The 25,340-nt window shown below is 43.3% G+C and overlaps 1 protein-coding gene across 3 annotated transcripts in view; it reads left to right on the top strand.

Annotated features, from left to right (window-relative positions):
- The window catches only part of GRIN3A (glutamate ionotropic receptor NMDA type subunit 3A), a 95,858-nt gene that overhangs the window by 51,699 nt on the left and 18,819 nt on the right, over nucleotides 1–25,340 (top strand). For all 3 annotated transcript variants that reach the window (XM_074953553.1, XM_074953554.1, XM_074953555.1), the window contains 3 exons: nucleotides 12,432–12,577; nucleotides 14,256–14,371; nucleotides 21,936–22,087. In XM_074953553.1, coding sequence (XP_074809654.1) covers nucleotides 12,432–12,577; nucleotides 14,256–14,371; nucleotides 21,936–22,087 — 414 coding nt within the window. The remainder of the gene's footprint in view (nucleotides 1–12,431; nucleotides 12,578–14,255; nucleotides 14,372–21,935; nucleotides 22,088–25,340) is intronic.

The following is a 25,340-nucleotide window of genomic DNA, read 5'->3' as shown; positions in this document are numbered from 1 at the left end:
TCCTCAAGGACACATTTTTTTCTCTGCAGGAATTTGTCAGAGCCTCAAGGTGATAATTCATGTGTTTCGTTAGCGTTCAGTGCACAGCTGAGTTCTAGTGATTTACTGAAGAATCTGAACCCAAAAGGACTTCAGTGTCTTGCAGCTGGGACATAATATTGGAAAGTTAAAGTACTAAGTGCCAAACTGAAGCCACCGAACACAGAACACATTTCACTAAGTCTCTCATGCAGGGAAAAAAATAAAAAGCAACTGTGAAGTAGAGCCGCTCTTCCATCGCGGGGTACTGGGGATGTTGTGAACGATTAGACAGGCTTATGAAGTCACTGGAAACCCCTGATGGAGATGAAGCCCCGTAGTTCAAAATTTGCCTGATTTCGGTTTTGTAGAATTCTTGCATCCAAGTCCCTGATCCATGCACTGCACAAAGCCTACTCCTTCCCTCCCTGCTGTGTCCTTGCTTCTGTCACAGCTGGTCCTGTCCCCCAGCCGTCCCCTTTCTCTTTTCCTTTCCCTCGGCTCTTCTTTTCGTGCCTTGTAACGCCTTTCCCTATCGCTCTAATGCTTCATCTGCAACTTGGCTTTTATGGTCACCTACCACACTGGCAGCCAGTTCTCTGCCTTGCAAGTGCTTTGATGCAAAGCACACTGAAGTCATTGGAAAGCCTCCCATTGTCTTCACTGAGCTTTGGTTTAGACCATAGTGGCTGGTTAGTCATTGCTGTTTCCACAGCAGCAGCGGTCCGTGTGTTTTCGTCCTTCCCCGGCTGTTTCCACATCTGTAAATTACACCGTTTGTTATTTTCTTTCACCAGGATTGCAGTATATTTCATCTATATATTACCTTATGATGATGAACCTGTTATTGTAAATATCAGTTGTATTGTACAGGGAACGCTGAACCTTTCAAGAAACATCCGAATGAAACACAAGGAGGAGGTCTTGAATGCGTTCACTGCTGCAGAGCCGACAGTACATTGGAGCCAGTGTACAGCAGTGATCTGCATCTTCTTTGCATGGCTCGGTCTCCCTTAAACAGCGGGGAATAATATCTCAGCCAGCCTACCAGATATTGCCAACCTGAGGATTGCTGGGAGCCAAGCCAAGACCGGAGGCTTGATGCAGTTTGAGAAGATGGGAAATTCAATCCGTTAGGGTCAGATTTTCAAAAGAGCCCAGCACCGCCCATTGAGAATAATGAGAGCGGCTGAGCGCTGAACACCTTTGAAAATCTGGGCCTTACTTTTTTCATTTGGGTGCCTACATTCTTATTTGGTGCCTACGTGTGGGATTTGGGAACCTAATTTAGATAAGGCCTAGTTTGAAACTAGGCCTTAGGAAAGAGTGAACGTTCAGTTCCAGGATTGAACCCTCCACTGTATCAGCAGCAAAGCATCAATAAGGCAAACCCTCCATGATATACAATCAGTGTAACCAACTTTCGATCAAAAACTAATTGCAAATTCTTCCATTGCAGCACTAATTTCTCAAGGATGCCATGTTCTGTTGTTAGCAATGGGGAAATCTCAGGTCACTGATGGCTAGAAGCCGATGGCTTTATTTTCAGCCAAGTGGTCATTGGTCTAGTAGCAAAGTGAAGCACTAGTTATTCCCTCCGTTAACACTGCAAGGCACATGTGTCCCAGCATCAGGATTTTATAACATCTGACTGACTTCCATGGTATGTTATTCTGCACTAAGGTCTAACTACTTACAGGTTTGATAAGGCACCTTACTGTTATTATGATCTGTGGGACAGAAAGCCAGACACTTCAGCTGAGATTGGGGCCCCACTGTGCTGGACACTGTACAAACAGCGTAAGAAACCATCATTGCCTGAAGAGTTCACTGTGCATGACAGATGAAGGGTGGGAGAAAGCAAAGCATATCATCCCCATTTCACCAATGGGGAGATGAGGTACAGGGTCCCAGTCTAATGCCTCTTTAAGGCAGCTTGACCATGGTGCTTTGTGCTGATGAGGTGTTGTTGGAGCCAGGAATATGGTCCATTGGAAGTAACAAAATATTTCCTCTTTATTCTTTTTCCTAAGTGCTTGCATTTGATAGCTTGCCATTTCCAGCCTTGCAAAGCAGCAGAAAAAGACCAAGCTCATCATGCTGATATTATGTGTCCATAATCACAGAGCTGCAACGTTAACATCGACGGCTTGATGCTCTTAGTGTCCCACTGCTGTATCGCGTTGTGCTCTTTCCCCCTGATGGGTCAGGTCAGGAACTGATTCCTCAGCCTGCACTCTCCTAGCGGCATTGTCTCTGCAGCGCTCGACGTAGAGAGGGTCTATAATTAAAGTGGTAGTATTTGTATGGTAAGCACAAAGTCTGCCCTCCTTACACGCATGCTCCTGTCGGAGGTGTGAATCTACAGCACACTAGCTTGCCAAGCACTAACTGGCCATGCAGACGAGCCCTGGGGATAACTGCACATTGAACTCAATGTTGTTATGCAGATTTATACCAGCCAAGGATCTGGCCCGGGTAGATTCCAAAATAAGTGAAATGTACTAAGGTTTAACAACTCTCTTGCCGAGGCAGGCGGCCTCCTCCATCTGCAATTCAGCCCCACCAGCACCTGTTTTGATAAGGGAATGAAGGTGATTCTTTAATTCAAGCCCCGTACCGGACCCATGAGACACTTTCTGAGCCGTTGCCATGCTTATACCGTGTCCTAAACATGGTGACTGTTTATGGTTCTCCCCCGCTACAATTCATGAGCATGAATTTTCACATGAACCTTTCCAAGATATTCAAGTGCTCCATTGTGAATAAGCTGCTGTCCTCCCCACACCCCCACACAATCACACAACTCAAAACATGTAAAATGATGGTAAACTGGTCAGTAAAAACCTGCCTAGATTTCCGTAATATTTTTCTCCACCATTTTCCCCAGCGCTGGTACCCGCACAGAAGAGAGACAGCATTTGCTATGATAGCAGAGAATACAAAGCCCCATTCTATTAGGTTTTTACAGGTAATAAGATTGGCCCTGGTCTTGGCAGCACTCAACCTGTTAATGTGTCTATTGTATGAGGCCAACCACTCACCTCCACCGCTGCCCTGGTTTTCAGGTACAGTGTATCCACTTTGAAATGCCAGTGTTCTAATAAAATGTTCATGCCTCACAGTATGCCGCACGCTACAGCTGTGGGGGGTTAGAAGCACAGAGCAGCAGCTGAGATTTAACAACTACTGACGAAAGTTTGTCCAAGACATGCAGCCTCCTCACGGCAGATGTCCTGTAGGCATCTACGGGAGTTCTGCCTATGCATGAAGTGGCCATGACACCAGATTCCAAGCAGAGAGTGACATAGCTGGAAGCAGGGCTGGTGGAAATTTTTCAAATTTCAAAATTTCCATGATATCTTTTGTCAAAAGTTCCAAGTTTGATGGGAAAATTGGGACATTTCTCTGTTTTTTCCTGTTTTTCCTCAACCAACTGAAAGTAGTGTTATATGATCTGCTAAAAGGTGGAGCTATCTCTGCAGCTGTCACTGCAGGATGTCATGATTACCACTGTGCACTACTACAGTGGTTCTCACAGGGGTCCGAGGCCCCGTGGGGGGCCACAAGCAGGTTTCGGGGGGGTCTGCCCAAATAAACTACAGAGCAGGGCCGGCATTAGAGTCGCTGGGGCCCAGGGAAGAAAGCTGAAGCCTAAGCCCCATCGTGCAGGGCTGAAGCCAAAGCCTGAGCCCCACATGGGGGAAGCCAAAGCCCGAGCCCTATCATGTGGGGCTGAAGCCAAAGCCCGAGCAACTTAGCTTTGCAGGGCAATTGCCTGGCTTGCTACCCCCTAATGCCAGCCCTCACTTTTAATCTACTGGAGACGCAGAATAAACAGTTATTGTGGCACAGGTGGGCCATGAAGTTTTTATAGCAAGTTGGGGGGTGGGGGACAGGCCTCAGAAAGGAAAGTTGAGACCCCCTGCTCTACTATATGGCAGGTAACCCCTTTTTTGTATACCTCATTTCTGTGACTGTATAATAGGGGGCACAGATAGATGTTTAAGCAGTTTTTTGGAAATAAAAGGCTCCTGAAATCATTTACGTCGTTTCAGCAGCAGATTAAAAACCAAACGGTGCTAAAAATGTAGATCTGAAAAAGTAATAAGATGCATAACATCTTACCCAGACTCAGTGAGGCAGTTATTGCATCCCATTAATCAAATATTGTTAAAGCATTTGCTAAACTTAAAACAGCTAGAGAGTAAATTAATCTCATTGCTTTGTAATTAACTGTAATTTACATTTAAGCAATTGATTTATAACCTACCTGAGCACTTAACATAAAACTTTTCCCTGGGTTTAAAATGGCTGTGGTCAAAGGACAAGATCCACCAGCCTCACTCATGGTTGGCCATGTCCTTTATGCAGAATGCCTGCAGTACCCATGAGGAAACAGGAAATCTAAGGTTCCAGAGAAGTGCTTTCATTAAACTATTACATCATGAACATCCTGGATAAAACTGGATTCAGTTTCTCACTCAAGATAGTCTCTAAATCTCAGACTCCATATCCCTCCCTAACCTACTTCCTGTTAGATACCTGAAGGGTCCACCAGAGGGCACTAGGTTGGTGCCCCCATGCAACCAGTGAGCCCTCTCACCACAGAGGTTCTACTAGAAAGTGTCCTCTCTCTGCCCCCAAACCTCACTGGATGTCTTTGTTATATTTCTCCCCTCAATTCTCATTTAGCATAATAGGTGTAGAGTGCATGTGATCATCAGACAGCCGCAAATTCCTAATCAGAATGTGAACTTGGCCAATCTGCCAAGCTGAATGCAAAAGTTTGCTTACGCCAAATTTGCTCTTGTGCAATACCTGATCCACTGGTGCAAGTCAAGATTCCGATGTGTGCATGCACAGCATGTGTTGTGAGAGCACAAGTCAGACACATACACTTCTACGCGTATGGCTGTTAAACCCTGGGCCTACGTGTCTTCAACCAGACTGATGGCGTTTGACGCAACAGATACACAGCGTAAGTCCAGAATAACCTCTCATTTTTGGATTTGTGTTAGAATGTGCTAGGCCATTTAGTTCCCTGTCACATTTAGGCTACCTCTAGACGACAAGCTGGGGTGCAATTCCCATCTCGCTTAGACATACTTGAGCTAGCTCTCATCTGAGATAGCACACTAAAAATAGTAGCGTAGCTTTGGTAGCAGAGGCAGCAGCGGTGGCATGGGCTAGCCGCCCTGAATACAGGTTCAGGCAGGTTTGCCCTCGGAGCAATGTGCCCCAGATACACTTGTTCCTACCATTGTGTTAGTGTTATGTCAGATTTGTGTTCTTCTGCATTTTTTCATACCTCTGGAGTGCTACAGCTTATATCCTTCCTTTGGGAAAGCCAGAGGGTGGTAGCTTCATAAACGCTTGAGAAAGGCCGGCCTTCTATCCAGGGTACATGTACTTACACACAGCAACCACTGCACTGCGCACTCCTGACCCGTATTTCACCTTAAAAAGGTGTTCTTTTTAAGCTTCAGGCCAGACCACAGCATTTTGCAGTCCAAAGTCTACGTTTAGACATCAGGAATGTTAAATATCAGTTTAAAATTTGCAAATAAAATCTGTCCAGTGTCTTTATTTTCTTTCTAAGAGACGGGACTGGGACCTCAAAATCTGGCCCGTTTTTAAAGAGCTGTGCAACTCCCCAAGGGAATTATCTGACTGAACTCGGCCACCATTTCTCTTTATTCATTCCTTTTTGGTGATTGGCTACTAGTAAGCTTTGAGCTGCATGTCCCCTCTTCATCTTTCGAGACGCATGCTCCACTTCAGAGCTCCAGCAAGGGGAAATTGCTGAAGTGGAAACTGCACACTCAAAATGTCTACCTCGGCTGGCTGCCATTCAAACAGTTCTCATTAGTATTCTCCATACTTATTGAGTCCCCCTCCCATAGCATCCCCATGTGCCTGGTTACAATATCGCTGCAAGGAGCTGTTGGGGAGGACACAGTATCAAGTGAGACCATGTAATAACTGAACTGGTATTTCACTGAGGAGTGAGTATCTCTTCATGAATGACTTCTATCCTCAGGCCTTCAAAGGGAGGACTAGCAGCTTCTGAGATGAACAAACAGGGCTGTGTCATACCCATACCTGGAGCTACCCATCTGTATCATACCCATCTGCAGCTACCCGTGTAGCTTGTTTAGAGAATTCCTGCTCAGGGATTCTGAAGTGCTTGTACATCAAAGGTTGTCTCTAGCTTAGTACAAAGCTTCATTCCCTTTGATTTCTTACAGCACTAGGCAATAATACATCTGACTGGATAGGAGGCTGTCAAGGTTCCTTCCCCACTCTGAACTCTAGGGTACAGATGTGAGGACCTGCATGAAAGACCCCCTAAGATTATTCTTACCAGCTTAGGTTAAAAACTTCCCCAAGGTACAAACTTTGCCTTGTCCTTGAACAGTATGCTGCCACCACCAAGCGTCTTAAACAAAGAACAGGGAAAGAGACCACTGGGAGACATCTTCCCCCAAAATATCCCCCCCAAGCCTTACACCCCCTTTCCTGGGGAAGGCTTGATAATAATCCTCACCAGTTGGTACAGGAGAACACAGACCCAAACCCTTGGATCTTAAGAACAATGAAAAATCAATCAGATTCTTAAAAGAAGAGTTTTAATTAAAGAAAAGGTAAAAGAATCACCTCTGTAAAATCAGGATGGTAAATACCTTACAGGGTAATCAGATTCAAAACATAGAGAATCCCTCTAGACAAAACCTTAAATTACAAAAAGACACAAAAACAGGAATATACATTCCCTCCAGCACAGCTTATTTTACAAGCCATTAAACAAAAGAAAATCTAACGCATTTTCTAGCTAGATTCCTTACTAACTTTACAGGCGCTGTACAGCTGCATTCCTGATCTGTTCCTGGCAAAAGCATCACACAGACAGAGAGAACCCTTTGTTCCCCCCCACCTCCAGATTTGAAAGAATCTTGTCCCCTTGTTGGCCATTTTGGGTCAGGTGCCAGCGAGGTTACCTTAGCTTCTTAACCCTTTACGAGTGACAGGGTTTTGCCTCTGGCCAGGAGGGATTGTAGAGCACTGTATACAGAAAGGTGGTTACCCTTCCCTTTATATTTATGACAGAGGCTTATTAACCCTAACCGCTTTTGCCAGAAAGCTCATGTCAGCAGCCCGGAGCTGAATCTGCAGCATTTTAGTTCATTTAGATGTAATCAGACTTGAATCACTGAAGGCAGGTCTGCAGTAAAAGCTTTCCTAGCCAAGTCTCCAGGACACTGTGACTGTACAGCACAGGGTAAATCTAGAGAGATACCAGTCCCCTGCATCCTAATTATTTACCTTTCAGTTTGGCTAGACTTCAAATTAAAAATAAAAGGGAATAAAGTGTATTCTTTGGTTACACTAACAATACATACAACTTTAAGTTCCCTACAGCAATTTCCTTTAGATACACCAGTTATCTTACACGCTATTGCCAACACCAAGCATTCAAAATTAATGAAGCAGGCCCAAAAAATCATGAGGTTTTTTTTAAAAGAAATACTACATTTTGGGTTATTTTATTTGCCATTTGTTTTTTGAGTCTCTAAAGGTCATGTTTTCTTGCATCTCTCTGAAACCATCAATGCTGGAAGCTTTTTTTAAAATGAAAGGTGAGATTCTCTCATCACATGACTCCAGCAGCTGAGGCTTTAGGAAGCGCACCATATTTTGTGAGAGCCATAATAAAATATCAAGAGTTTGCAATAAATGTAAAGATACTTTGAAGGTGCAGTGTTTTCTCAAGAGAAGACTAAAAGAAAATATTAAAGGTATACTGTCAACTTGAAAAAAATTCAGATTTTCATCCAACAGTTTTGTACCTACTTATGAGACACAAAACCCTTAACATTCTTGTGCCTGAGGGAGATTAGAGAAAAAAAATATTTTTTTCCAAGTTAATTTTGTGCATGTGACAGCACTTTGTGCAGAGTCCGGTTCTGCTGAAGTCAGCTACACTTAATGTCTCATGCATAAGTACTATGAAACCTCCCTTTTGTGGAGGAGGAATTCCTGGGCACACTCTTCCCAAAGCCTCACATAAGGTTCTTTACTAAAAATTGCAAGAGAGCTGCTGTTGACTCTTAATTTGGAGTTAGCAGTATTCTCTTCCCTTAACCTCTGAAGAAGGCAGAGAGCCTAGGGTGAGGGGAATAGGGGAGCTCCCTCTTCCTGGAGTCAGGCAGTACCTGAAGAAACAGAGAAGATAGTCCCCCCCTCCATACACACAACTTCACTTGACTTCCCTGAAAGTTTTAGGTACTCTGCAAATCAAACGCTCGGTCTCTCAGTCTGAGTTTCCTCACCCTTAAAATGGGGTGACTGACTTACCTCTCTCACAGGTGTTATGAAACTTAATTGTTGCCAAACACTTAGCAGATGAAAAGCATTAATCCAAGAAAAGGAGGTAGAGAAAAGCTTTATTCACACTGGGTGAAATTCACCCATATACAGAGTCAGCACAAGCCCTATGCACCGGTGAAGTCCCACTGATCCTCAAAATAGGGCCTTGGGCTGGTTCTCTGCATGGGGCTGAATGTCACCCATTTTATTTTGAATTCACATATGAATTTTAAAAAAAAACAGATACAGATGACAGCGTGTCTGTGAACGATTTCCGCTCTGAGAGGTCCGGCGACAGACACCCTGAGTTCTTCCACGGAGCAGATACTGCAGGAGCTGCAGCAGTACAGTCTTCCACCTAAAACCTACCAAATAGCTCCACTCTTCCTTGAAGGATTGGAGAGTAGTCCGGTCTTCATGCCCATCCTTGACCCCTAAACCATGCCGAAAGAGGTCACCAATCAGGGCTCCCTGTGGTGACTGGTTTATGTAATGTGGACACCTGTCTGCTTGGAAATGGACTGAGCCCTCTAGCTCGTTTCATAAAGAGTCATCAGAGACTCATGACTTGAGCTGGTGTTGAACTGTCAACACTAGGCTCCCTAATGTATTACCAAACCACCAACCCAACCAATCCCTGCCACTCATGCCTTTTGGCACTTTATAAAATTACCAAAACCATGAGGTGTTCAGAGACCCCCCAGAGCAACAGAATACAGACCAACGTAGCTGGTACTGGCCGCTGGGCATATCTATACTGCATGTGGGGGTGACCTTCCAAGTCTGGGTAGACAGACTCATGCTAACAGGGTTTATGATAGTGCTCTAAAAGTAGCTGTGTAGATGTTGTGGCTTGGGCTACCTGGGCGGGAGCGGGGTGGGGGGTGATGTCTGGAGGGGGGGGAGGGAATGGGAAGGCCCTGGAGAGCCCGATCTCCAGCCTGACCCGCTATGTCAAAGCAACATCTACTCTGCTCTTTTTAGAGCGAGCACGAGCCCTATTAGCACAAGTCTGTGGGCCCATGTTGGAAGGCTCACCTCCAGAAGCAGCGTAGACACGACCTGTCAGGATACTGAGCTAGAAAAGGCCAATGGCCTGGTCCAGCGGGCTAGCTCTTATGTTCAGTGGACAGTGATATATTTTTAGCCAGGGGATCATCAATGAGGGGTGGAAAGGAACTTCTGGACTAATCGCCCATGCCATATTCTAGTCTATATAGGTAATATCTAAGCCCCTGTGCCAGAGCAAGAACATCCCTTTCCCTGGATCCCAGCTTGCTCTCGTCTAACACTAGACACATATGTGACAGGCAGACGGCAGATTGACGTTTGATTTTTTGGCATGCTCTTCTCCACAATGAGCAGGACTGTTTAGACTGACATATTCTTTCTTGCATAGTGTTGTTTGCAAAGCTCTTGCTGAGACTCCTGGGGAAGTGAGTGGAAAACTGTTCACTGAACCTTAACATCATTTGATTTCCTTTGCGCAAAAGCTTGATCCTGTGCACTGCTGTAAGGTGATGAGAACACTCGACTCCTTCTGACTTCCATGGGAGCTGGGGGCCACTCAGCTCCCCACAAGAGTGCTCAGCACCCTGCAGGATTGAGCCTTTACTTTACTGTATTCTACAATCAGCTAGGTGTTTTCACATGATTCCACTCCAGGTATTTAGCAATTGATGTGCACTGGAAACTTACCAAGGTCAACTCCCTGAACTGCCTGATAGTTCAAGAAGCAACCAAGGGCTGTAACACAGTAAAATGAATCCAGTTATAATCAGAGCACACGCAACACAATTTAAAAATTACTGTTTTTGTGTGTGAATTTAGTGTGTCTGAAAGGTACTGGGCTGACAGCCCTGGAGACTGAAATCTTGGTTATGCTCAGAACATGTCCAGCACTGCAACCTTCACCATAGTGCCCTTCCAGTTTGTTTCAATCCTAGCTTAGTTTCCATAATCATTCAGTCCATCTTTCTACTGAGTCATAAGAACATAAGAAGGGCCATTCTGGGTCAGACCAAAATGGTCCATCTAGCCGAGTATTTTGTCTTGCGACAGTGATCAATGATGGATGCTTTCGAGTGAAAGGACAGAACAGGGCAATTTTTGAGTGATCCAACCCCTGTCGTCCAGCCCCAGCTTCTGGCAGACAGAGGTTTAGGGACACCCATAGCATGGGGTTGCATCCTGGACCATCTTGGCTAATAGCCATTGATGGATCTATTCTCCATGAACTTATCTAATTCTTTTTAGAACCTAGTTATACTTTTGGCCTTCAAACACACCCTGGCAATGAGTTCCACAGACTGACTGTACATTGTGTGAAGAAGTACTTCCTTATGTTTCTTTTAAACTTGCTGCCCGTTAACTTCATTGGGTGACCCCTGGTTCTTGTGTTATGTGAAAGGTGGGGAGTCGGGGGAAATGTCCTGTGTTAGTTTGCATGTCTTTTGTTAATTGCTCTTCAAATTCTTTTTTGGCCTGCCTAATTATACTTTTATACTTGATTTGTCAGAGTTTATGTTCCTTTCTATTTTCCTCAGTAGGATTTGCCTTTAACTGCCTCATTTACTATGCTTTTTAGCCATTGTGACATATTTTAGGTCCTCTTACTCTGTGTGTGTGTGTGTGTGTTTTATTTGGGGTACACATTTAGTTTGACCTTCCATTATGGTGTTTTTAAATAGTTTCCATGCGGCTTGCCAGCATATTACTCTTGTGACTGTTCCTTTTAATTTCCGTTTAACTAGCTTCCTCATTTTTGTGTAGCTCCCCTTTTTGAAGTGAAATACTACCACGGTGGATTTCTTTGGCACTTCCCCCCTACAAGGATGTTTAAATGTAATTACATTATGGTAATTATTACCGAGCAATTCAGCTATATTCATCTCTTTGGACCAGATCCTGTGCTCCACTTAGATCTAAATCAAGAATTGCCTCTCCCCTTGTGGGTTCCAGGACTAGCTGCTCCAAGCAGCAGACATTAATGGTGACTAGAACATTTTATCTCTGCATCTCATCCTGAGGCGACATGTACCCAGTCAATACGTGGATAGCTGAAATCCCTCATTATTACTGGGTCTTCTGTTTTTTGTCACCTCTCTAATCTCCCTGAGCATTTCACAATTACCATCATCATCCTGGTCAGGTAGTCGGGCGTATATTCCTACTGCTATACTCGTTATTCATTAGTCATGGAATTTCTATCCACAGAGGTTCTATCGTACAATTTGATTCATTTAAGCCTTCTTTCCGGTCTGAATTTGTCTAGTTTCAACTTCCAGACATTAGATCATGTTACCCCTTTCTCTGCTAGATTGAAGGGCCCATTAGCAAATATTTATTCCCCGTACAGGTACATACAGGCTTAAATTTGTAAACAGCGAGGCCAATTAACCACTAGAACAAGTTACCAAGTTTCATAGTGGATTGTCCAGCACTGGCAATTTTTAAAGGAAGATTGGAGGCGTTTCCAAAAGATCCGAGCTAGGAATTATTCTGAGGAAGTTCTAGGGCCTGGTGTTATACAGAAGGTCAGACTAGATGATCACAACGGTCCCTTCTGGTTTTGAAATCTAAGAATCTCTATGAATGTTCCCCCTCCAAACACCCCACCCCACGACTCCCACAGGGTTCACACAGCTCTGCTTTGTTTCCCTTTCCACTTCATGCAGTCACAGTAATCAAGTCACCCCTCAACCTTCTCTTTAAATTACTCTCATGACCCTTTCCTCAAACCTAGGCTGGGCTTCAAGTAGAGAACAGAACTGAACGCCACCTGGATATGGGGTGGTCTCTGGCTCAAGGGGAAATTTTTTCACAACCCTACAGCAGATCCTAAGAGTATGTAACTGGTAAGCTGACATTAACTGGTCCTGAAGATGGTATGCGTCTCTATGATGGTGTCTATGATCCCATTAAAACACATCTGTAAAATCTGTGTAGCTGTCTTTAGAGCACAGAAGAGTGGGCCTGGAATGGAGGTTACTCAACGTGAGTGAGACAAATTACTGGCTGCTCTGTCTTTTCCTATTTCTTAGCTCCACCACCCTTCCCAGGGATTCCGCTTTGGAACTGTGCGAGAAAGCAGCGCTGAAGATTATGTCAGGCAGAGCTTCCCAGAGATGCATGAGTACATGAGACGGTACAATGTACCTGCAACTCCTGATGGAGTGGAGCACCTGAAGTGAGTCTCTGCATGCTAGCTTCATGTGATAACAGGCTGATCAAAGAGCACTTAATTTCACAGTCCTTGGCTGCACCAAGGCCCTAGTCCAAAGCTCCTTGAAGCTAGTGGACAGCTTTCCATTTACTTCAATGGGTCTTAGTTATTCTGAGTGTCCTCTGTACATGCTTTCTAGATTCATCTTGCTTTGTATATTTTTTTAATGGGTAACAAACTTTGCTTGCCTGGATCGTATCCGATTTTCCATTTTCAAAGGCATCAGCAGCATTGCACTGGCATGGTAGAGATAGTGAAGAAGGCACAAGCTCATTCTCCACCACTAGAAAGGAGCAGTGCCAAAGTAACAATGACAGCATGAATAGCTGTCCTCAGGCAAAGCAGCCCTTTCCACTGCAACTACAGTGCCAAGATGACCCTTCTGCTGCTAACTGGTGGCAAAATAAATCCTGGCAGGTGTCAGTTCTTGGAAGAGATTCATTAGGCAGTGGGCACTATCCATGAGCCAGGTGCACAGTACTGATAAAAACAAACATTAGAAATCTCAGTGTCTCCCACACAATAGCAATAGGTGGATTGCCCCAAACAGAGATTCCTTATAAACGAATTAGCTATTCATTTAAATAAGAACATTAGTGACACTAGATCAGCCTTATAATTTTCCACCATCAGTCCTCATGCTTCCAGAAAGGAGTGTGCTTTCAAATGTGTTTCCCTCACAATGTTTTGCAATTGATTACATACATTACCAGATAGGAGGCTGCAATCATGGGCATCATTACCCACAGTTTAGATCCCATGGTGATCTGTATAACAAATTGCCTGTGATTATATTTTTTAATAATTTTTCTGGCGCTCTGATTGGTTTGCATAATTAACTCCTAAGACTCTGCCACATCCTCAGCTGATGTAATTCAGTATAGTTCCACAGAAGCCAGTGGGTATCTGCCAGTTCGGGATTTGAGCACTTGGTTTTTTTTTTTTCTTTGATTGGATGAGAACACATGGTGCACATTTCCACACATGCTTTCAGTACTTTCAAATTTGCTTTCCATAAAACATTCATACCAGTGAAACTCAGTCATCTGAATATTCATGGAATACAAATACAAGAGAAAAGCAAGCCTGGATGAAGGACATTCATTTTAAAATAGCAGCATGTATTCATGGAAAACCTTTCATAGGGCTTGCCCAGCTCTAACTTTTACGATAGTGTAGGTAGATGTTAGAAGCAGCATAAGGAAACCGAGCCTGAGTGACAGCCTTAGAGATTCTTGGTTTCCTCCCCTGTGGTCTTTGTGCTACTGTGCAAGGAACTCAATTTGATTCTCACCCTGTTGCACTTTCCTTCTTCCAAGTCAATGATATGTCAAGTGAACAGACCTGGTCCTTATACGGATATTCTGCGAGCCAGATCAACCTCTCTGCACATGAACCTTCCAATCTTTGATATTTAACTCAATTCTGTGTTTATATCAATAGCCCCTGATCCTCGTCTTTATTAGGCTTATAACTTAGGTTTTGGCTTGGTTTCGTGTTGGGGTTATATCGGAAGCTTCCTAAGAACTAGATCAAATATATTCCTGGTTTCCACCCCTGAAACAATAGCTTCTGTATCAATGAACACAACTGTACAGCTGCTTGTATTGATTCTATTTTCTTACTTTGATCTTGAATACAGGCATGATCCAGAGAAACTAGATGCCTTCATCATGGATAAAGCACTCTTAGATTATGAAGTGTCAATAGATGCTGACTGCAAACTTTTGACAGTGGGGAAACCATTTGCAATTGAAGGTATTTCAGACAGTATCCTTCTCCTTCTGATACATTCTGCCTGCCAACATGGAATTCAGACATCAGAATTAAAGAATATCGGCCAGATCCTGACCCCACTGAAGTCATAGCAAAACTCCCATCAACTTCAGTGAAGCCAGTATTTCCCCTTATTTGTCTTTCAGTGTTTTAATATCAGCTTTCACATCACTTGCCTATTACATTACTGTACGTTCTCTGTCTCACTGTTATTTATTATTGTGGTAGCACCTACGAGCCCCACTCAGGGAACCCCATTATGTTAAGCACTGTATAAACACAGAACAAAAGTCTCTCTCAAAGAGCTTGCCATCTAAATATTTAATCTCAGACTAGTCCTATGTAGGCTAAAGAGGAGAACACAGCCTGCTGAAAGGGTGCTTTGTCATTAGGGGAGTGGCCCTTATACAACAAAATGCTTAGACATGCTCAGTAATTGCCCAAACACATTAAAGTAACTCTATGGTAAGTGGTTTAGTCTATTGCTATAGAACGGGGTGGTATTTCTTTATAAGGACAAAAAGAAAAGGAGTATTTGTGGCACCTTAGAGACTAACCAATTTATTTGAGCATGAGCTTTCGTGAGCTACAACTCACTTCATCGGATGCATACTGTGGAAATTGCAGAAGACATTATATACACAGACACCATGAAACAATACCTCCTCCCACCCCACTCTCCTGCTGGTAATAGCTTATCTAAAGTGATCATCAAGTTGGGCCATTTCCAGCACAAATCCAGGTTTTCTCACCCTCCGCCCCCCCACACACAAACTCACTCTCTTGCTGGTAATAGCCCATCCAAAGTGACCACTCTCTTCACAATGTGTATGATAATCAAGGTGGGCCATTTCCTGCAGAAATCCAGGTTCTCTCGCCCCCTCACCCCCCTCCAAAAACCACACACACAAACTCACTCTCCTGCTGGTAATAGCCTATCCAAAGTGACCACTCTCCTTACAGCGTGCATGAAAATCAAGGCGGGAGAGTGAGTTTGTGTGTGTGTGTTTTTTGAAAAAAAAAAAAGGGGGGGGGGAGGGTGAGAACCTGTATTTGTGCTGGAAATGGCCCACCTTGATTTTCATGCACGTTGTAAGGAGAGTGGTCACTTTGGATAGGCTATTACCAGCAGGAGAGTGAGTTTGTGTGTGTGGTTTTTGGAGGGGGGTGAGGGGGTGAGAGAACCTGGATTTCTGCAGGAAATGGCCCACCTTGATTATCATACACATTGTGAAGAGAGTGGTCACTTTGGATGGGCTATTACCAGCAAGAGAGTGAGTTTGTGGGGGGGGGGGCGGAGGGTGAGAAAACCTGGATTTGTGCTGGAAATGGCCCAACTTGATGATCGCTTTAGACAAGCTATTACCAGCAGGAGAGTGGGGTGGGAGGAGGTATTGTTTCATGGTGTCTATGTATATAATGTCTTCTGCAATTTCCACAGTATGCATCCGATGAAGTGAGCTGTAGCTCGCGAAAGCTCATGCTCAAATAAATTGGTTAGTCTCTAAGGTGCCACAAGGACTCCTATTCTTTTTGCGAATACAGACTAACACGGCTGTTACTCTGAAACCTGTCTTTATAAGGACAGCTTCCCCACTGGGATTTATCTGTTCCTATGGGGCTAATCCTGCTTGCTCCTGTGTGGGAATGGAAAGCCTTGAAGGCATCAGAACCTATCTATGTTGACTGTGCTCGGACACAGGATGCCAGAGGACTGGTGCAAACAGATGTTGATGTCTTGCCCATAGAGCTGTGATCCCCAAGGATTATTTCTTCATTGTTGCAAGGGAGAGGCAGATAGTTTGATGGTCAATGGCTAGGTAGATCCACTGGCCATATCCCTTTGCATTGAAGAACTACTGCAGCCCTAAAGCTGTGATAAGTGCTTGGTGGTAGTATTTCTACCACATCCACAGTGGATCACCCTGCACCAAGCCTGTGTATACAGTCTTCCCTCAGGGAATAGAAATTGACCCTATACTTGAAAAAGCAATGATACCTGTACCACTGTCAGACAGGAGAGACTCTTTTTCACAGTTCAGGACGGAATAACATAGCTATTATATTGGGGGGAGGGATAGCTCAGTGGTTTGAGCATTGTCCTGCTAAACCCAGGGTTGTGAGTTCAATCCTTGAGGGGGCCGTTTAAGGATTGGGGCAAAAATTGGGGATTGGTCCTGCTTTGAGCAGGGGGTTGGACTAGATGACCTCCTGAGGTCCCTTCCAACCCTGATATTCTATGATACTGAAAGACTTTTCACCCATAATAGTTACTGGCAAATTCAAAAACTCCATTCCCCCTCTGTAGGCACACTCACCCCCCCAGAATGGATTCCCATAATCCCCCTTTCAAACAGTCAGCTTGATTATTCAGCTGGGGCTGGAGCTTGATTTAAAATAACAAATTCACCCTCTCCAGTTACCTGACTTCTGAAAATGCCAGTATATTAACAGTGACACACAGACAGCTTCACATTGCAGCCTGAAAGCAAAACTTATCAATGAGAGGCTCCAGCCCTGCAAAGCACATTAGCAGCTATTAGACCTCAGGCTTCGTTTTTGTGACGGATGGTCCATGGAAATGATTTTTTCCCCCTCCTTCCAAGAACAACCAATCCAGTTGCACCATCACAAGGCAAGGAGACCTCTCCCAGAACCTAAACAGATTCAGGAATTTAACACAGGAAATGAAACTGATGGAAGCTGATTAGTTTAATCATTCAATCTAGAGGCACCAAAGATGCCAACCATATAGGAAATCCCTTTTGCTGGAATTGAACAGTGAGACTAAGTTGTTGCCATTTTATAGCACACTAGGACATTAAAAAGCAATCCATTTTTACTTCCCACCAGCGGTTATAATGGTCATAAATCCGTCTATCCATCAGCAGTTAGGTTTATACTTAATTAAGCGTGCATATGAGAGAATGACTTGCTTTATGACTATACCTACAAAATTACAAAACTTTGAATCCACTGAAGTCAGGAACAGTAAAAATAATAAATAATAAAATCAGACACTACATCTTCGACCATCAAACTGCCACATAGTTATGATGCATATTGTACTTGTTATTTTGTGCTGTCCTTTGTGTTTTTCCCCACACACAGAAAAGCCATATACTTCCAGTCTGAACTACTTATCTTTCAGATTAAGGAAAGCAAAAGGACACCAGTAAAATTTCTACCTTGGAACAGTGTGTATGTCTCTTCTGTACAGCTAGTTATACAGGCTGCAGGAACTTGGAGAAAAACAAACACACACACACCAACCTCTTATAGAGTGCTTTTCATCAGTAGATCTCAAAGCATTTTACAATTGGAGGGCAGTATCATTATTCCCATTTTAGAGATGGGAAAATTGAGGCACAGAGAGGCAAAGGGACTTGCACAAGGTCACCTATCAGGCCAATGGCATAGCCAAGAATAGAACTCAAGTCTTCTGAGTCCCAGTGCAGTGCTCTGTCATGTGCACACCAAAGTTTTTAGAAATGTAAGGTGCAATACACAGATAACAAAAGGAGGACTTGTGGCACCTTAGAGACTAACACATTTATTACAGCATAAGCTTTTGTGAGCTACAGCTCACTTCATCAGATGCATACAGTGGAAAATATAGTGGGGAGATTTTGTATACACAGAGAACATAAAACTATGGGTGTTACCATACAGACTGTAACAAGAATGATGGAAGGAGCTTGGCTTGTTTAGCCTAACTAAAAGAAGGTTGAGGGGAGATATGATTGCTCTCTATAAATATATCAGAGGGATAAATACCGGAGAGGGAGAGGAATTATTTAAGCTCAGTACCAATGTGGACACAAGAACAAATGGATATAAACTGGCCACCAGGAAATTTAGACTAGAAATTAGATGAAGGTTTCTAACCATCAGAGGAGTGAAGATTTGGAACGGACTTCCAAGGGAAGCAGTGGGGGCAAAAGATCTATCTGGCTTTAAGATTAAACTCGGTAGGTTTATGGAGGAGATGGTATGATGGGATAACATGGTTTTGGTAATTAAATATTCATGGTAAATAGGCCCAATGGCCTGTGATGGGATATTAGATGGGGTGGGATCCGAGTTACCCAGGAAAGAATTTTCTGTAGTACCTGGCTGATGAATCTTGCCCATGTGCTCAGGGTTTAGCTGATGGCCATATTTGGGGTCAGGAAGGAATTTTCCTCCAGGGCAGATTGGAAGAGGCCCTGGAGGTTTTTCGCCTTCCTCTGTAGCATGGGGCACGGGTCACTTGCTGGAGGATTCTCTGCTCCTTGAAGTCTTTAAACCACGATTTGAGGACTTCAATAGCTCAGACATAGGTGAGAGGTTTTTTGCAGGAGCGGTGGGTGAAATTCTGTGGTCAGACTAGATGATCATAATGGTCCCTTCTGACCTAAATATCTATGAAACTATGAATAAGAGTGATCAGGAAAGGTGAGCTATTACCAGCAGGAGAGTGGGGCGGGGGGGACCTTTTGTAGTGGTAATCAAGGTGGGCCATTTCCAGCAGTTTACAAGAACAGTAGGAGGGGAAATAAACAAGGGGAAATAGTTTTACTTTGTGTAATGACCCATCCACTCCCAGTCTTTATTCAAGCCTAAGTTAATTGTAACCAGTTTGCAAATTAATTCCAATTCAGCAGCCTCTCATTGGAGTCTGTTTCTGAAGTTTTTTTGTTGAAGAATTGCCACTTTTAGGTCTGTAATCGAGTGACCAAAGAGATTGAAGTGTTCTCCGACAGGTTTTTGAATGTTATAATTCTTGATGTCTGATTTGTGTCCGTTTATTCTTTTACGTAGAGACTGTCCAGTTGGCCAATGTACATGGCAGAGGGGCATTGCTGGGCTGGCACATGATGGCATATATCACATTGGTAGATGTGCAGGTGAACGAGCCTCTGATAGTGTGGCTGATGTTATTAGGCCCTGTGATGGTGTCCCCTGAATAGATATGTGGGCACCGTTGGCAACGGGCTTTGTTGCAAGGATAGGTTCCTGGGTTAGTGGTTCTGTTGTGTGGTGTGTGGTTGCTGGTGAGTATTTGCTTCAGGTTGGGGGGCTGTCTGTAAGCAAGGACTGGCCTGTCTCCCAAGATCTGTGAGAGTGATGGGTCGTCCTTCAGGATCCTTGTAGATCCTTGATGATGCGTTGGAGAGGTTTTAGTTGGGGGCTGGTTGGCTTGTGGCGTTCTGTTATTTTCTTTGTTGGGCCTGTCCTGTAATAGGTGACTTCTGGGTACTCTTCTGGCTCTGTCTGTCTGTTTCTTCACTTCAGCAGGTGGGTATTGTAGTTGTAATTGTTTTCCACCGCATGCATCCGATGAAGTGAGCTGTAGCTCACAAAAGCTTCTGCTCTAATAAGTTGGTTAGTCTCTAAGGTGCCACAAGTCCTCCTTTTCTTTTTACGGATATAGACTAAAACGGCTGCTACTCTGAAACAGACAACAAAGGTGCCATCATTTGACAGCTGTATACCCACCACAATGCTACCTCGCTTCATTGTGTAGCAAGCCACTGGGGCTGCAGTCTTCCTGCTGGTGTTCAGTTTGCATCTCCATCTCTGTCCAAAAAACATTTTTGGTACAGTATTTGTGAGAAGAGGCTACACTTTAAAAAGTGTGCATCCAAGCTGCAACCCAAAAACCATGGAGCTGCATATGTCAAAAGAGTAGTTGTACAGGCAATTGGTAATTTCCTGCTGGCAAATTAAACAAGTAACTGCATACGCACCTTGTAATGTGCACAACTGCATGCTTCATGTGTACAAATTAGGCTATTTTAAAAATAAAAAAAACAGGGTTGTTTTTTCTAAGATGTGGCATTCAATAAATAGAATTATTGAGTCTGTTTCTCATTTGCACCAAGGATTTTTTACAGCACTCTGGAAGTGTAAAAGGACCTTCAAGTGGAAATAAAATACATGGGTGCCTGTTTAAAGTCCCTTTCCATGGCCAGAGCAGAATTTTATGCTATGTTTACACTGGAGCTGGGAGGTGTAATTCCCGGTTTGGGTTGATATACACACGCATCAGCTTGAGCAGAGCTAGCATCTGTATGTCTAACTGAGCTGGGAATCACAGCTCCCAGCTGTGGGTGTAGACATTGCCTTAGTCAGTGGGAATGAGAATCAGGCCCACGGGGTATTGAGCTATTGTGAGGTATAGCAATAAAATCTTATTGCAATAAAATCTCACAAATCTCAGTACATTTTTTAAATAATTCAGTAAATATTACACAATTTTCCATTGCAGAGTCCAAATACTTGTCTGCACCTGTACTAGATGCCTTCTAATCAAGAAATATAGGGCCAGATTCCAATTTACACTAAGGCCACCTTGTGCTGCTCTGGCAGTGTGAAGTGGCTTCAAAGTCGTTGGAGTCAGGGATGGCAATTTCCTGTGGAAAAACTAGTTTAGGAAGGGGCAGTGGAAAATACTGGCTTAAATCAGGAAAAATAATTGCATCAGTGTCCATCAAGTTCAGCAAGCGTAGAACAAATCTTTTCAAACTTCGGATACATCCATTCAAAACTGAGGAATAGTCTCGGTCTAGCCACTACATCAAAATCGGTCTTCTGCTACAGAACGCTTTATGATGAAATGATCCGGTCTGCAACTCTCGCATGCTTCTGGTTGCTTAATGCTTCAAGCCTACAGCTCTGCACTGCTGCCATTTTCATATAATCGAATGGTTTTTTGACTTTTATTTATACGATAGTGGAAACTGACATTTGAGTCAAGACATGTATAACTTCCTTGAGAAAATACCAAACCAAAACATACACGGACGTTCCGACGTTCAATGTTATAATTATATATATTAGCATCACGCCCACTGCAGTTTTATTTTTCATTTGTACAACCCTAAATTAATCTATGAATATATTGCCTTATTTAACCACAATTTGAATTTTTAACTAAAACTAAGCGTAATGTGGTGTGCGTTAACCAAGCAATTTTTAAAATAGAAAATGCCTTAAAATGGGACTAACTTTTTTTTCCCCAGGATGGTCAAAACAATGATTTTACCTGGTAAAAAACCACCTTTGGTAAATATCATGCCAGCCCAGCTTGGACTTTATCCCCACTTGAAGGCCCTTTTACATTGCCAGAGTGATGTAAATAGGTCTGGGTATAGATGAAACTGAGGCCCATAGCAAATGCATAGAAGAGACTGTGTTTCTGAAATGAAGGCATTCAGAAAATGCTCACATGCATGTTGCAGTATCACTGTGTTGAACTTCTTTGGCTTCTAATTGTGCACATTTGTTTTTGCAGGCCTAGTCATTTGCATGAGTAATTTTGTGTGCACAAATGCTGTTTGCATGACCCTGTTTTGCATTGTGAAATCTCATTTGGGTTTGGACCCCTTCACATTAGAGATGAGCCAATACACAGCCTTGGACCTGGTTTTTGGACCCCAGAGCAAAGCACAGTACCTCGCTGTGCCACACAGATACCTGAAAAGGATGTGTTGCTACCAACTACTCATAGACAACCAACACCAACCAAACGATAAAACCTTGTATTTGTATTTTCTCCTAGGATATGGCATTGGCCTTCCCCCAAATTCTCCACTGACCTCAAATATATCTGAGCTGATAAGCCAATACAAGTCCCACGGCTTCATGGACGTGCTGCATGACAAGTGGTACAAGGTAGTGCCATGTGGGAAAAGAAGTTTTGTTGTCACTGAGGTAAGCAATCCAGTTAGTGGTCACAGAAATGACCGTGTCTGGGGTTTGCGCTGACTGCTTATTATTTGGAAGGTTCATGACACATCAACAGACAAGAGTCTCCGGCTGGAAGTGATTACAATCTAAGACTTGAAGTGGTTGCTCGATGAGCTATGATTACTAATACACCAGTGTGGTAGGGAACAGAGCACAGGGATAACAGGAATAAGATTGCATGGTTGCATTGGATGGTGACGCTTGCACCACGTAGGTTCTGTCTGTGTGTTAGAGCAAAATACAAGGTGTAATGTTGCATCATGTGGTTAGAAAAGCAGATTTTGGCAGATCTCGTAGATACAGGTACACGTTAAGTGCAATCAGTTTAGTGTAGTTGTACAGTGGCTACTTTAAGTCTTACATCGGTCACTCTCTCAAGTAGTTGACAGCAGGAATATCACAGGAAAAAGAACAGACGGGGGGAATTCTCAGCTATTCTATTAATATAACTGTGCCTACTGTATAACTCAGAGGGTACCTTCTGCTACAAGGATAACAAAGATTTCAGCTAATTACACTTTCTTATTTGCGGATTGGAACTTTAGAACCTAAAACTAGGGGGCTTTAAGCTATCATTGTACGAACAAAGTAGATGCATCTTTAATAACTTAGCAAAGCTGACGTATGAAAAAGGCCAATCTTCAGCTGGAGTAAACTGGCGTGACTCCACTGAAGTCAACGGAACTAAGCCAATTTACAGCAGCTGAGAATATGGTCCATTGTCGAATAAAAAGACATCTAATATGAACGAGAAGAGAGGTAGTCTTCTTGGGAGAATTGAAGGGTTAAAAGATTAAAAAGTGAATTAAAAAATCAAAAAGTCTTGAAGAACCTAAAAAGAGCTTGTAGCTTAGAAGTTATGATGTTACGTACGTTTTGTTCCGAAGGGTTGTACCCAGATACAAGCAGTCTATTCCTGCTCATATGAAGTACACAGTCATGGATCCACTGTTCCTTTCTCAGCTGATTCAGCCCAGCCCTACGCCAGCCCTCAGTGTTACCTGGGAATCAAAGAGGTGACCCGAAAATTCCACACAAGAGCCTGATTTTGTGCGATTTCCATTTCTCCAGTTCTGTCCAGGACCAAAAGATTCAGATGAGCATCTAAATTCCTCGGTCTATCTAAACCACTAAAGCTATTGGAGGTTTATCCATCACTAATTGCACATAGCATGTTCTAGAGACTGGCCCAAACAAAAACCCAGAAACGAATATTCTCAAACTTTTGTGGAGTGCAGATCTGAATCTGTATCTAAATTTTGCAGCTTGCATCAGTGTTTAGTATTTTCATTAATGTCAACATGAACCTAATTAACTAATTATTTTTTTAATTCCCTCTATAAAAAACTTATCATACTTTTGTGTCTCTAATGTTCAGCCAAATTCCAGGAAAACAAATTTCAGGGTGAGAGGGGAGAAGCTTATTCCAGGCAATTTCTGATCCAGTTTATCCGGAGACTATATTAATATCCAAATGGAAATGTTCTTGGGGAAAGGCCAGGTTTTTAATGCAGCATATCTACTCTTGACAGCCTGTTAGTTCTGTGACCTCCTGTTATTTTACATTTGAAAACAAGTCTCTTGAATTAAACCTGATCAAGATTGCCAATAGGCAATGGCAGTTAATTAGCACAAGTTGCTTAAAATTTTAAACCCTTTTCTGCTAGGGACAAACTCGACTTTTGAGTGCTTCCATATGAAATGTTAAATTGGCTTGTTAAGCTTTTGCATTGTAAAGAGGGCAGTCAAGTCTCAAATATATTTGACAAGTCTCTTTTTAAAGAGTCCTTTGGAAACTTTGCCATGGAAGCAGGTCAATGTTTGTTTTCCACCCCAGTATAGAACTGCATCGAGCATGGGACCATAATAAGGGAGCTTCATTAAACTGAATTTTAGAGTTTCTGATCATGGGATTTAATCATACAAGACTGTAGTTCTGTGGTTGTTAGCAATGGGGGTTTCTTCATGTAGTACCCAGAAGCCTGAGTATAGAACTCCCCATGGAGCATGGAATCTCAAGTTTCAGTGAAATGCTCTTTTGCCTCACCCCAGTTACACTGACAACAAAATGGATGAACTGAATCACTTTGGTGTCTGAACCCCTAACCTCTGTCTGTCTCCATCTCTCTCTCTCGCCTACTTCCTATTAGAGACCTATAGGGTCCACCAGCTGGCAATGTGCCATACAGATCCCAACTCTCACTGGAACTGCTGAACATGGAATTTTTCCTCCTTCTTTCCATTTTCACCCACACAGATGTATTTACATGCAGCCTTAGGGGGCTGTTCAGACCTTGTACTCCATAGGGCATGGCCAGTTCTTGTCATGAAAGTGAACTGAATAGAATCAGAGTCTGCTGGTATTCTGATGGCAATGCAGCTCTCACAGACTGACTGACAGATGTCTAGAAGACTGTAGTCATTAAACCCCCTTGTTCATTTTGACAGCTTCAACGATGGAGGTGGGCAAGGGACCCACCATCACACTGAGAAGTGGGGTTCTAGTGGGCAAGAGACAGGTCTGGAGACACACCTGGTTGTCAGGAGCCTCTGGAGAAATTAATCCAGTCTAGGGCTATATTAACTTTGACTTTTGAAACAATAGCTGTATAGCCACATAACCTATTCTTTCGTGTCAGGCAGAATAGATCTCAGGAACGGGAAATATTGCTACATGTTTTCTCCTCTGCAAGTCAACCCATCACAGCATTTCACACTCATCCAAAAACAACAACAAAACGAAAAAAGCTCCTACAGTTTTTAGTGATCCAGACAATTTTTGGGTGAATATATTAGACAGGTACAGACAAAAGCAGAAACTACCTGAGACCCAAAGATGTAAGATCTGCACCACACCTGATCTAGAGCATTTTATTTGCATGTGTAGGGTCTGGAGAGAGAGTGGGGATATAAGGACGCTTACCGTTAGCATCAGTATCTCATTGAGCCAACTGAATTCCAGAATCAGACTTTTGGCTAGACATAGAATTCAGATCCAGATTTTAAGCTTCCCCAACATTAGTCAGTTCTGCAATTACGGCCGCAGTTTCTTTATACTTTTGACAAGAGGCTCTTGTTTGCGGGGTATTTCTCAGGCCCTCTCGATTGTCTCTAAAATCTCAGGACTCTTGGCTGTGCCACCATAAAACTGACAGTGAATAGATTAGAAGAGGGAAAGATAGATAGGACCTGCCCAGGCAAGCTGCAGAGAAGATGC

The sequence above is a fragment of the Natator depressus genome, chromosome 5 (assembly GCF_965152275.1).
Source record: "Natator depressus isolate rNatDep1 chromosome 5, rNatDep2.hap1, whole genome shotgun sequence".
Taxonomy (NCBI): Eukaryota; Metazoa; Chordata; order Testudines; family Cheloniidae; genus Natator; species Natator depressus.
Note: the sequence above shows the minus strand (reverse complement) of the source record. Positions and strands in the feature narration are given on the sequence as shown.